The sequence below is a fragment of the Schistocerca americana genome, chromosome 1, assembly GCF_021461395.2.
Source record: "Schistocerca americana isolate TAMUIC-IGC-003095 chromosome 1, iqSchAmer2.1, whole genome shotgun sequence".
NCBI lineage: Eukaryota > Metazoa > Arthropoda > Insecta > Orthoptera > Acrididae > Schistocerca > Schistocerca americana.
The window spans coordinates 158,729,848-158,744,054 of record NC_060119.1 but is presented as its reverse complement, the minus strand read 5'-3'; the positions used below and the strand labels follow the sequence as shown (position 1 = coordinate 158,744,054).

General features: G+C 43.4%; 1 protein-coding gene across 1 annotated transcript in view; it reads right to left on the bottom strand.

The window, feature by feature from the left end:
- The window catches only part of LOC124612460 (SH2 domain-containing protein 5-like), a 378,639-nt gene that overhangs the window by 25,495 nt on the left and 338,937 nt on the right, over window positions 1-14,207 (bottom strand). Inside the window, exon 5 of the mRNA XM_047140727.1 lies at window positions 10,473-10,696. Within this exon, the coding sequence (XP_046996683.1) occupies window positions 10,473-10,696 (224 nt within the window). The remainder of the gene's footprint in view (window positions 1-10,472; window positions 10,697-14,207) is intronic.

The following is a 14,207-nucleotide window of genomic DNA, read 5'->3' as shown; positions in this document are numbered from 1 at the left end:
TAAGTTCCATAGTGCTCAGAGCCATTTGAACCATTTTTTTTTTATTTTTTTTTTTTTTTAAACTCACGGGAAGCTGTCACTTGGGTCTTACTTGCCCGCAATTTCCCTGTCGTCTGCATCCTTGCTGGGCCAGTCTAATCGCAGTCTGTCTTGTATTGTTCTTCCCCTATCGTTACATCAGTGTTTGGCTTACTTTAGCCGGCCGCTGTGACCGAGCTGTTCTAGGCGCTTCAGTCCGGAACCGCGCTGCTGCTACGGTGGCAGGTTAGATGCCTACCTCGGGCATGGATGTGTGTGATGTCCTCATGTTAGTTAGGTTCAAGTAGTTCTAAGTCTAGGGGCTGATGACCTGAGATGTTAAGTCCCATAGTGCTTAGAGCCATTTGAACCTTTTTGGCTTACTTTCATAGCTGTTGCAGTTCTCTTTGCAAACATAGCAATACCAAATAAGGTAGTATCTTTTTTTTTGAAATCCGAGCCTCGCCGAACACACAAATCAGCTGGGCTATGTAGCAGGTTTTTCTCCCTCCGTTTCACTTCACACGTTGGCCGCACACCAGGCCTTGCACTGTACACGGTTTCAAATGAAACTGAAGTGAATAAAGACAAAAAAAGCCAGGAACCAAATAACTGCGAAACAGATGTGTACTTAAACAAAACGAAATAACAGCACCAGTTACACGCAGAAAACTCAAGCGTGCGCGTTAGTCTTGCTGTGCGGCAACTTGAACAAGAGCAGCCTATCACTGGATTGGTTCCCGTGATCACTAGACAATCAAAGACTCTAATCAGCTGTCAGTACCAAAGACTCGTCTCCCAAGTATCGTAGCGGTGCAATGTACCGTACGCCATGGAGCGTACGGTGGCTTGTGCAGTATGTATGTAAATGTAGATGTTGTTGTTGTTGTTGTTGTGGTCTTCAGTCCAGAGACTGGTTTGATGCAGCTCTCAATGCTACTCTATCCTGTGCAAGCCTCTTTAACTCCGAATTAACTACTGCAACCAACATCCTTATGAATCTGCTAAGCGTGCTCATCTCTTGATCTCCCTCCATGATTGTAACCCTCTACGCTTCACTTCAGTACTAAATTGGTAAACCCTTGATGATTAAGAACGTGTCCTACCAATTGATACCTTCTTCTAGTCAAATAGTGCCATAAATTCCTCTTCCCCCGAATTGTGTTCAGTACTTCCTCATTAGTTACGTGATCTACCCACCTAATCTTCAGCATTCGTCAGTAGCACCAGATTTCGAGAGTTTCTATTCGATTCCTGTCCAAACTGTTTATCGCCCATGTTTCACTTGCATACATGGCTACACTCCATATAAATATTTTCAGAAAAGACTTCCTGACACTTAAATCTATACTCGATGTTATTGAAGTTATCTTCTTCAGAAACGTATTTCTAGGCATTCTCATTATGCTTTTTATATCGTCTCTACTTCGGCGATCATCAATAATTTAGCTCCCCAACTAGCAAAACACATTTACTATTTTAAGTGTCTCACTTTCTAATGTAATACCGTCAGCATCACCTGATTTAATTCGACTGTATTCCGCTATCCTCGTTTTGCAATTGTTGATGTTCATCTTATATACTCCTTTCAAAACACTGTCCATTTCGTTCAGCTGCTCTTCCAGGTCCTTTGCTGTCTCCGACAAAATTAAAAATGTCGTCAGAAAACTACGAGATTTTTATTTCTTCTCCATGGATTTTAATTCCTAGTCCAAATTTTTCTTTTGTTTCCTTAACTGCTTGCTCAATGTACAGACTGAATAACATCGGGGATAGGTTACAACCCTGTCTCACTCCTTTCTCAACCACTCCTGCCCTTTCATGCCCCTCGACTCTTATAACTGCCACTTCAAGAATTTGAAAGAGAGTATTCCAGTCAACATTGTCAAAATCATTCTCTAAGTCTACAAATGCCATAGGTGAGTTTTGGTGTTCTCGTAAAGATAAGTCATTTTAGATTATAACAACATTTAGTTTAGTACTGATTACATGGTGTTAGTGTATTAGTGTCCTGTTTAAGCGTACCATTAAAGGTTTCATTTTTCTTTACGTAATATAGCAGAAATCGCGAAGAGATCGTACAGTCGGGTTATCGTCGTATTTTCTGTTTACGTTTTGCCGCAGCAAATCTATAGAATTTCGTTTAATTGTTCTTTGCTCTGTCCAGCAATTTCACTGTAGCGTTCCTCTTCGTTGTTTAACTCACATTTCCGGAAAGTAGAGTAAAGTTTAAGTTGTTGTTTCAGAAATTTTGCACTGTTGTTTTTGCTTACATACAGTTGCGTATAGGCCAAATTTGTGGAATGAAATTTTCGTGTTCATCTGTAATTTATCTGAATTATTCTTAATAAACTATTACGTTTATCATGAGTGAAAAGTACTTGACTTGCCGTAGAATTGTTAGGTCGGGGCCTTGGTGTGACGGGGGCTGTAGTTTTTCCACGTGAGTGACTGTAGTGGCGTGGGAGTAGGGAAAGTAAATGAGACTAATCAGTGATTTTGTAGCTTATGTAGTAGAGATAGGAAGATACTAGAAAAGGAAGGGAAAGTTTCCGTCCTTTAGGCTGAGTGAGACAAGGCCAGGGGAGGGAGAAGGGTGAAGAGAGGTGGGATGTGGCAACAGACAACAGGAGGAACAGGCCTAGAACTTTGTCTGACAGCTTAGTGGTGAATGGGGAAAATAGATTTGACCTTTTGCTTCGGTTAATAGCTGGTGAGCCTCAAGCAGTTGCAGGTGTAGTTAGGGCACAACAAACTTTTAGCAGCAAATTGAAAAGTAAGAATGTAGTGATATCAGTAAAGAGAATGAATGTGCTGCTGTGGGGTACCTCAAACCAGACATTTCTAGCAACTTCCATAATATGAATTTTACCTACACTACCACAGCAAAAGTAATGTTCATTACAAAATCTTTAAAATCAAAAACATCTAGTGGGTATGATGAAATATCAACAAAGTTAATTAAAGAGTGTGATTCTGAGTTAAGTAACATATTAAGCTATCTGTGTAACCAGTCGTTTATCAGTGGAATATTTTCTGATTGGTTGAAATATGCTAAGGTTAAGCCACTGTTTAAGAAGGGAGATTCAGAAATAGCGTCAAATTTCCATTTAATTTCTCTTTTACCAGCATTCTCAAAAGTTTTAAGAAAGGTAATGTACAATCGGCTTTATAACCATATTATCACAAATAACATTCTGTCAAAGTCGCAGTTCAGATTTCTAAAGGGTTCTGATATTGAGAAGACGATCTACACTTACAGTGAAAATGTACTTAATTCATTGGACAAAACATTGCAGGAAACGGTATATTTTGTGATCTGTCAAAGGCATTTTACTGTGTAAATCACAATATCCTTTTAAGTAAATTAGAATATTATGGTGTAACAGGAAATGCTGCAAAATGGTTCAAATCTTGTATCTCTGGCAGGACACAAACGGTGTTATCAGGAAAGAGACATGTATTAAGTCATCACACATCACTCAACCGGGAAGTGACTACATGTGGGGTTCCACAAGGTTCCATCTCGAGGCTCTTACTTTTTCTGTGTATATCAATGACCTTTCATCAGTAACATTAACAGATGCCAAGTTTGTTATGTTTTCTGAAGATACAAACACTGCAATAAATAGCAAATCAAGTATAGTCTTAGGAAGATCGGCTAATAAAATGTTTGTGGATATTAATCACTGGTTCCTAGCCAATTCTTTGTCACTAAACGTTGAAAAAACACACTACATGCAGTTCAGAACTTGTAAGGGGTATCCTACTAGTATCTGCCTTACATATGATGACAAGCAGATAGAAGAAGTAGACAATGTTAAATTCTTGGGATTACAGCTTGATAATAAATTCAACTGAGAGGAGCACAGCACAGAACTGCTGAAGCATCTAAACAAACCTCTATTTGCAATGCGAATTCTGTGAGACACAGGGGATATAAAAATAAAAAAGCTGGCATACTACACTTATTTTCACTCCATAATGTCATATGGGATTATTTCTTGGAGTAATTCATCAAACCAAGCTAAAGCTTTCCAGGCACACAAACTTGCAATAAGAGTTAGATGTGGTGTGAAATCAGGAATGTCCTGCTGAGGCCTGTTTAGGGAACTAGGGATACTAACAACAGTTTCCGAATATATTTATTCCTTAATGAAATTTTTCATTAAAAATAGATCACTTTTAAAAACCAACAGCTCACTTCATGGAATCAATACTAGAAATATGAATAATTTTCAAAAGGATTTGAAGTCACTTATTCTTGTACAAAATGGTGTGCATTATTCTGGAACACATTTTTTTCAATAACTTGCCAGCTTCCATAAAATGATTAACAATCAATTAAATTCAGTTTAATTTTAAATTCAGTTCATGAATGTGATCTTAGTAAATGAGTGTTGTAAAATGATCCTTTCATACAGTGTTCATTTGAAAAATAAATATCATTCCACTTGGACCTGTGGAAGGTCCATTAGCTTATTTGTTTTAGTTGTAACATGTGTTTATTGTTTTTCTGACATGGTCTACATCTTGGAGGACCTCCTCACTACAGATAAATTCGAATGAAAGTAGATCTAATCTAATCTAATAAACCTACCTTGTAAGATAAGTCGTAGGGTCGGTATTGCCTCGCGTGTTCCTACATTTGTACGGAATCGAAACTTATCTTCTCCGAGGTCGGCTTCTATCAGTTTTACCATTGGTCTGTAAAGAATTCGTGTTAGTATTTTGCAACCGTGACTTATTACATTGATAGTTCGATAATTTCCAGGCCTGTCAACACCTGCTTTCTTTGGGATTGAAATTATTATATTCTTCTTGAAGTCTGAGGGTATTACGCCTATCTCGTACATCTTGCTCGCCAGATGAAACAGTTTTGTTACGGCTGGCTCACCCAAGGCTATCAGTAGTTCTAATGGAATGTTGTCTACTCCCACGGCCTTGTTTCGATTTAAGTCTTTAAGTGCTCTTTCAAATTCTTCACACAGTGTCATATCTTCCATTTTATCTTCATCTACGTCATCTTGCCCTTGTATAGACCTTCTATAGACTCCTTCCACCTTTCTGCATTCCCTTCTTTGTTTAGGACGTGTTTTCAAAAATGGTTCAAATGGCTCTGAGCCCTATGGGACTTAACATCTGAGGTCATCAGTCCCCTAGAACATAGAACTACTTAAACCTAAGTAACGTAAGGACATCACACACATCCATGCCCGAGGCAGGATTCGAACCTGCGACAGGAGCAGTCGCGCGGTTCCGGAATGAAGCGCCTAGAACTACTCGGCCACCGCGGCCGGCTGACGTGTTTTCCATCTGAGGTCTTGATATTCGTACAGGTGGTTCTCTTTTCTCCAAAGGTCGCTTTAATTTTCCTGTAGGCAGTATCTGTCTTACGTCTAATGATACATGCTTCTACATCCTTATATTTGTCTTCTAGCCATCCCTAATTAACCATTTTGCACCTCCTTTCAGTATACCTTTCCGCCTGCGTCATTTACTGTATTTTTATATTTTCTCCTTTCGTCAATTAAATTCAACCTATTCAATATCTACTAGCCCTCATCTATTTACCTATTTGATCCTGTGCTCGCTTCACTATTTCATCTCTGAAAGCTACCCATTCTTCTTCTTCTGTATTTCTTTACCCTGTTCTTGTCAATCGTTCCCTAATACTCCCTCCACCTTTCTTCTTTCACTACAACTTCTCGTTCGTTCAGTTCCAGGTTCCATCTTCTTAAATTCTTACGTTTTTGCAGTTTCTTCAGTTTCAAACTGCAGTTCATAACCAATAAATTGCGGTCAGTGTCCACATCTGCCCCTGGAAAGATCTTACAATTTAAAACCTGGTTCCAAAATCTCTGTCTTGCCGTAATATAATCTATCTGAAGCCTTCCGGTGTCTCCAGGTCTCTTCCATGTACACAACTTTCTTTCATGACTCTTAAACCAAGCGTTAGCTACGATAAAGTTATGCTCTATGCAATGTAGTATCAGGTGGCTTCCCATTTCATTCTTTACGCCCAGTCCACATTCACCTATTGCTTTTCCTTCTCTTCTTTTTCCTACAGTCGCATTCCAGTCCTCCATGAGTACTAGATTTTCGTCTCTCTTAACTATCTGAATAATTTCTTTTATCGCATCAGACATTTCTTCAATAATTTGTTTTATCGCATCATACATTTCATCAATCTCTTCTTCAGCTGCGGAGCTAGTTGGCACATAAACGTGTAACACCGTGCTATGCGTGGGCTTCGTATCTATCTTGGCAACAACAATGCATTCACTATGCTGTTCGTAGTAGCTTATCCACGTTTCTATTCTTTATTCATTATGAACTTCACTCTTGCATCATCGTTATTTGATTTCGTATTTACAATCCTGTTTTCAGCTGACCAGAAGTCTTGTTCCTCCTGCCACCGAATTTCACTAATTCCCACTATATCTAACTTTAATCTTTCCATTTCAAGATTTTCTAACCTACCTGCCCGATTACGGGATCTAACATTCCACACTTTGATCGTTAGTACGTCAGTTTTGTTTCTCCTGATAACGACATCCTCCTGAGTGGTCCCCGCCCGGAGATCCGAATGGGGGACTATTTTATCTCCGGAATATTTTATCCAAGAAGACACCATCATCATTTAACCATGTAATAAAGCTGCATGCCCTCGGGAAAGGTTACGTCTGTAGCTTCTCAGTGCTTTCAGCCGTTCGCAGTACCAGCACAGCAAGGCTGTTTTGGTTAGTGTTACAAGGCCAGATCTGTCAATCATCCAGACACCCCTGTAACTACCGAAAAGGCTGCTGTCCCTCTGCAGGAACCACACGTTTGTATGGCCTCTCAGCAGATATGCCTCCGTTGTGGTTGCACATAAGATGCGTCTATCAGTATCGCTGAGGCACGCAAGCCTCCTCACCAACGGGAAGATCCGTGGTTCATGGAGGGGGCGGGGGTTAGTGGAGGTGTAGAATTCATCAACGGCAGTACGGCAGCTGCCTACTGCAGTCTGTGCCGTATGTAAAAGTTGGTGGTGAAATACACTTTCTTCCTGATGAAGGAAGACTGCATTCATCAACGTTGGTATACAAACAGAACACTCCAGGTTGGAAGTCCGAATATCATCATGATCCTCTGCATAATGTGAAAACATGAGAGCAGTGCGTAATTTTTGCAACATGAATAATTTGTACGATCGTTTTCTACCAAATGATAACTTTCGAACAACATACTCAACTGTTTCTCAGAAAACTAACTACGGACTGACCTAATACTTGACGTAGGCCATACGAGATGTATATTATTATGAACTCGAATTAATTTTTATTTGACTCTCCGTCTGCTACTCCATGAACCGCCTTAAGGTGTGTGGCGAAGGGTACTTTGTGTATCGCGGAAACTTCCCTCCTCTCCTGTTCCGTTAGAAAATGGTTCGCGGAAAGAACGAGGTACGTGAAAGTTCTCGGCAAATAACAGTGTACTGGATCAGGACTCGTAGACCATTGCCTTCCGTGTATAGGTGCCGTATCTACCGAGATACTCAATCAAGACTCACGAACCACCCCGATATCTTTGCCTCTACAATTACCTCATTTCCTATGTTCCAAACTTCACAAAACGTTTCCCACATACCTTGCGGAACTAGCACTCGTGAAAGAACGGATATTGCGGAGGCGTGGTTTAGCCACAGCCTAAGGGAACGTTTCCAGAATAATTTTTACTCTGCAGAGAAGTATGCGCTGGTTTGAGACTTACTGATGCTCGAACACCGGCGTATCGCAATGGAAATGGTACTGGCAAACGTGAGAAACAGCAATGGATCAGAATGAGATTTTCACTCTGCAGCGGAGTGTGCGCTGATATGAAACTTCCTGGCAGATTAAAACTGTGTGCCCGACCGAGACTCGAACTCGGGACCTTTGCCTTTTGCAGGCAAGTGGTAGAGCACTTGCCCGCGAAAAGGTCCCGAGTTCGAGTCTCGGTCGGGCACACAGTTTTAATCTGCCAGGAAGTTTCATATCAGCGCACACTCCGCTGCAGAGTGAAAATCTCATTCTGGAAACATCCCCCAGGCTGTGGCTAAGCCATGTCTTCGCAATATCCTTACTTTCAGGAGTGCTAGTTCTGCAAGGTTCGCAGGAGAGCTTCTGTAAAGTTTGGAAGGTAGGAGACGAGATACTGGCACAAGTAAAGCTGTGAGGACCGGGCGTGAGTCGTGCTTCGGTAGCTCAGATGGTAGAGCACTTGCCCGCGAAAGGCAAAGGTCCCGAGTTCGAGTCTCGGTCGGGCACACAGTTTTAATCTGCGAGGAAGTTTCAGCAATGGATCAGTTTTCAGCATCTGGCTCGGCAATTAGAACATGACAAATGTCGCTGTCCTCTTGCTTCCGTGATTGCTCACAATCATCCAAAAACCTGGTGAGGCCAGGAAGCAGCGAAAATGTTACAGCTGTGTCAGTCCAGGCAGGATGACGTCTTCAGACGCCCTACCACCATGTTGGGTATGTTAATACGACGACGACACAAAAGGGCAATCAGTGGAACCCTATAGATTCACACCACCGTCTACGGTCACGGTCATGATGAGTATTTTTTGAGATTAATTTAGTGTGCGTTCAAAAGCGAAAAACAGTCAAAGGGGCATAGTACCGAACGATGTGAAGCCTAGAAGTCGTGGTAAGTTGTCGAGGAGGTGTTTTCGTTCCACGTCAATGCCCCAGCTAATTCTGCGCAGGATGTAGTCATATATGCTGCTTCTTTGGGATATCAAGTTTTACCTCTCCTCCCGTATTCTCCTTGTATGACATCCAAGAACTTGTCCCTATTACCTCGGATGAAACACACATTGTGTGGTAGGCATTTCCAGAATTTTCGAGGCGAACGTTTCCCAAAATGCCATCATTCAGACTGCGGCAACCGAGGTCATCCATCGTTGGGAAAGATTTATCGCACTGAAGTACCAATATGTACAAAGGGATAAAGCCATTGATAAGTTTCATCTTAGAACTCTGATTTCTTCTAGGTGATAATTAATACTTCTATTGTTTGTCTTGATTGCATATTTTTTCTAAAATTACGATCGGTTTCGAGTAGCCAGCCAAATCTATACGCAAGTACTTACATGGATGTTTGAAAGTAATTTGCATCCAGCCAATTATTTTAGAAAACAGTTTTACGTGTTGCTGAGTAACAGTCATTCAGTAAGTTTTAAATGAACACACCGCCATTTGAGTGTATTGCTGTTTCTTTAATTACGGCAAGGTATCGGCCTTTATGCCATTTTCAAGTAATTGGAGATATGTCATTAAGAACAACAAGAAAAACTTATTTTAGAATCATAGAATGAAGGCTTTCACGGCAGATGTTGTCATCACTTAACACTTCCGAGCTGAGATACCGTGGTCCATACATAAAACTCTCCCACCACGTTTCGCCTTCGACTGCGGAAGGCATCCTCCGGGGACAGTTCGCCCGTTGTCCTCGGAGGATGCCTTCCGCAGTCGAAGGCGAAACGTCAGGGGAGTGTTTTATGTATGGACCACGGCATCTCAGCCCGGAAGTGTTAAGTGATTTTAGAATTTTTTCGTACAGCAGTGTATCTCTTCTTTTAGAGATCCATGCAAGTATCACAACAGCTCTGGTCTCGATTCCTCGTTGTCTCGTTCCCCCTGCTATGAGAATCCAAGTAATGTTGCCGCCATCAGGGGAAAAACACAGTGGACTACGATGTGCGAATGCAGACAATATGACATACAGAAATACGTCCTGAGAGGGTGCAAGGATAGATGAAATGGTAAAGGCGACATCTCGCGATGGGAGAGAAATAGGCATTCGAGTACCGGTTTGGCGCCATTTATCACATGTCATTTTTGAGTAGTAGATCAATACCTAATACTGAATGATATCAAGCAATTCTAGTTTAGCTAATTAATTTCGAATCTATAAGAAAAGTTGCATGGTACGCCATATAACAACAATGGTGGGTTAGTCTTGCGCCTCACGTATTTAGATCTGAAGATGAATTGATGGAACCGAATATAGTCACGAGTTTATACAATTCTGTAATCTAGACTGACAACAAATTCTGTTAGGCAAGTTATGACTGAGAATTTTTTCTTCAAAACAGACAATAAGTAACACCAGCGTAGCATATTTATATGTTTTGACGATGCCATTATGGCCTTATCACTTTAGGACATGGTGTAAAAAAGATCTCAGGATGGTCATTACGGACTGAAACCGGTCATCGTCTAAGGAATTCATATTGTGATCAAGGACTAGAATAAATAAAATTAGACAATAAGTAAATTTTTGCGAAATTAAAATCTTCGTATTACAAGGTGTTTTCCATGATGTGATCTATCCATTGTGTCTGCTTACCTGTCGCAACCCGGGGGCAGCCTGCTTGCGTCGGCGGCGGGGGTGGAGGCGCCGCGGGGGCAGTGCTCGGCGGACAGCAGCGGCCGGCTGTCCTCAGAGTGGCCGCCGCCGCCCCCGCCGCCCCCACCGCCCCCCTGCAGGCCCAGCCGCTTGACGAGTGCCGGCTTGTCTCCGAGGCGGCGGTAGGAGTTGAGGTCGGTGGGCGAGTTGCTCTCGTCGCTGCTCGGCGAGTCGTCCGTCAGGGCCGCCATCGAACGGCCGCCGCCCAGTGGGCGCATCTCCAGCTCGTCACCCGACTTCTGCGGAACACAATAATCAATGCCTGTGTTATTCTGAATTACGATGAAATGTTCTTTCGGGCATGCATGCAAGTCCAAAGTAACAGGCACTGAGGCAACAACAGCCGTTAGGAAATACACGAAAGGTTCAAATGGCGCTAAGCACTATGGGCCTTAACATCTGAGGTCATCAGTTCCCTGGACTTACAACTACTTAAACCTAAGGACACCCTGTTGGCCGTGCGGTCTAACGCACGGCTTTCCGGGTGGGAAGGAGCGCCGGTCCCCGGCACGAATCCGCCAGGCGAATTTGTGTCGAGGTCCGGTGAACCGGCCAGTCTGTGGATGGTTTTTAGTCGGTTTTCCATCTGCCTCGGCGAATGCGGGCTTGTTCCCCTTATTACGCCTTAGTTACACTATGTCGGCGATTGCAGCACAAACAAGTTCTCCACGTATGCGTACACCACCATTACTCTACCGCGCAAACATAGGGGTTACACTCGTCTGGTGTGAGACGTTCCCTGGGGGGGGGGGGGGGGGGTCCACCGGGGGCCGAACCGCACAATAGCCCCTGGGTTCGGTGTTTCGGTGTGGGGCTGGCGGGGAGGTGAAGTCGACTGAGGTAGTCGTCGTGGGGTTGTGGACCACTGCGGCTGAGGCGGGGACGGAGCCTCTCCGTCGTTTCTAGGTCCCCGGTTAACGTGCAATACAATACAATACAACCTATGGACATCACAAACATCTATGCCCGAGGCAGGATTCGAACCTGAGTCCGTAGTAGCAGCGCGGTTCCGGACTGAAGCGCCTAGAACCTCCCCGCCACAGCGGCCAGCTACACGAAAGGTGGAAAAAATCGCTACAGCAAGCAGAAATTTACTAAAACCAGTATTAATGGCCACTATTTTGATAAGAACTCAAGTGGAATCTTTCTACACGTCGGTCAGGACCCTGAAGATAGCGTAGTAAATCGCTGAAACTGATAGCCAAACAAAATAAGTTTGGAAACTACGCGGGTGAAAGGTGTTTCATTTTACACCCTACATAGAATGTATTCGTAGTTGTAATATGGACAATCATCAGCATGCATGACTCTGCGATTTGTCGAGCACTTCCGCATCCATCACGCACTGCCTGGGCCGCTAAATTACATCTAAATCCCGCACAGTCAGATGTAGCAATCAGCTTTCCTGCAATTTGGTTACTTACAGGATCAATAACAAAAGCAAAACGAAAATAATGGAATGTAGTCGAATTAAATCGGGTGATGCAGCAGGAATTAGATTAGGAAATGAGACGCTTAAAGTAGTAAATGAGTTTCGCTATTTGGGGCGCAAAATAACTGATGATGGTTGAAGTAGAGAGGATATAAAATGTAGACTGGCAGTGGCAAGGAAAGCATTTCTGAAGAAGAGAAATTTGTTAACATCGAGTATAGATTTAAGTGTCAGGATGTCGTTTCTGAAAGTATTTGTATGGAGTGTAGCCATGTATGGAAGTGAAACGTGGACGATAAATAGTTTGGACAAGAAGAGAATAGAAGCTTTCGAAATGTGGTGCTGCAGAAAAATGCTGAAGATTAGATGGGTAGATCACGTAACTAATGAGGAGGTATTGAATAGGATTGGAGAGAAGAGAAATTTGTAGCACAACTTGTCTAGAAGAAGAGATGGGTTGGTAGGGCATATTCTGAGGCATCAAGGGATCACCAATTTAGTATTGGAGGGCAGCATGGAGGGTAAAAATCGTAGAGGGAGACCAAGAGATGAATACACCAAACAGATTCAGAAGGATGTAGGTTGCAGTAGGTACTGGGAGATGAAGAAGCTTGCACAGGATAGAGTGGCATGGAGAGCTGCATCAAACCAGTCTCTGGACTGAAGACCATAACAACACAGGATCAATCAGTGGCTATATGTAGCATGCTTGTCGACTCTTTTCTTCATCGAACCGAGCAAGTTTTTCGTGATTTTACAAGGTATTAGATATATTTCCCGCTTTGACATATTTTGTCCGCTGTGTGCAAATAAGGGAATAAGCGGAAAAGCACTAGCTTCAGCAGTTTGCCTGGAAAGTGATGAGTGTCCGTAAGTAAGGCGCGTACCTGCCTGCTTGCGGCCCCCAAACAGCCCCTTTCACTGCTACGTACGAAATACTGCGTCCTTCATCGCCTGTACTAGGGCTATTCGTTTATCAAGGTCCGATCAGTCGCGAAATAGAAATTACAGTGAAACTCAAACGTGTTTTATTTGCGATTGTTAGCTAGACCTTCCAACTACTTCTCTCCATAGTCGCCGCTCGACATTGTCTGTGCCAAAATGTTGCCTTCACAGGCAGCAATTCATGTGAGGAGTGATGAAACTCTGAGGGAGCCAAGTTCGGGCTGTATGATTGGTGATCAAACACTTCCCATCGAAATCGCCTCTGGAGCGTCTTCATTCCTCCTGCAGTGTGCGGCCGAGAACTGTCGTGGAGAAGGAAATACACTATTGGCCATTCAAATTACTACACCACGAAGATGACGTGCTATAGACGCGAAATTTAACCGACAGGAATAACATGCTGTGATACGCAAATGATTAGCTTTTCAGAGCATTCACACAAGGTTGGCCCCGGTGGCGACACCTACAACGTGTTGACACGAGGAAAGTTTCCAACCGATTTCTCATGCACAAACAGCAGTTGACCGGCGTTACCTGGTGAAACGTTGTTGTGATGCCTCGTGTAAGGAGGAGAAGTTCCGACTTTGATAAAGGTCGGATTGTAGCCAATCGCGATTGCGGTTTACCGTATCGCGACATTGCTACTCGCGTTGTCGAGATCCAGTGACTGTTAGCTGAATATGGAATCGGTGCGTTCAGGAGGGTAATACGGAATGCCGTGCTGGATCCCAACGGCCTCGTATCACTAGCAGTCGAGATGACAGGCATCTTATCCGCATGGCTGTAACTGATCGTGTAGCCACGTCTCGATCCCTGAGTGAACAGGTGGGGACGTTTGCAAGACAACAACCATCTGCACAAACATTTCGACGACTTTTGCAGCAGCATGGACTATCAGCTAGGAGACCATGGCTGCGGTTACCTTTGACGCCACATCACAGACGGAAGCGCCTGCGATGGTGCACTCAATGACGAACCTGGGTGCACGAATGGCAAAACGTCATTTTTTCGGATGAATCCAGCGCCATGATGGTCGCATCCGTGTTTGGCGACATCGTGTTGAACGCACATTGGAAGCGTGTGTCGGTCACCTCTTGTTCGCATTGACGGCACTTTGAACAGTGGACGTTAAATTTCAGATGTGTTACGACCCGTGGCTGTACCCTTCATTCGATCCCTGCGAAACCCTATATTTCAGCAGGATAATGCACGACCGCATATTGCAGGTCCTGTACAGGCCTTTCTGGATACAGAAAATGTTCGACTGCTTCCCTGGTCAGCACATTCTCCAGATCTCTCACCAAATGAAAACGTCTGGTCAATGGTGGCCGAGCAACTGGCTCGTGACAATACGCCAGTCACTACTCCTGATG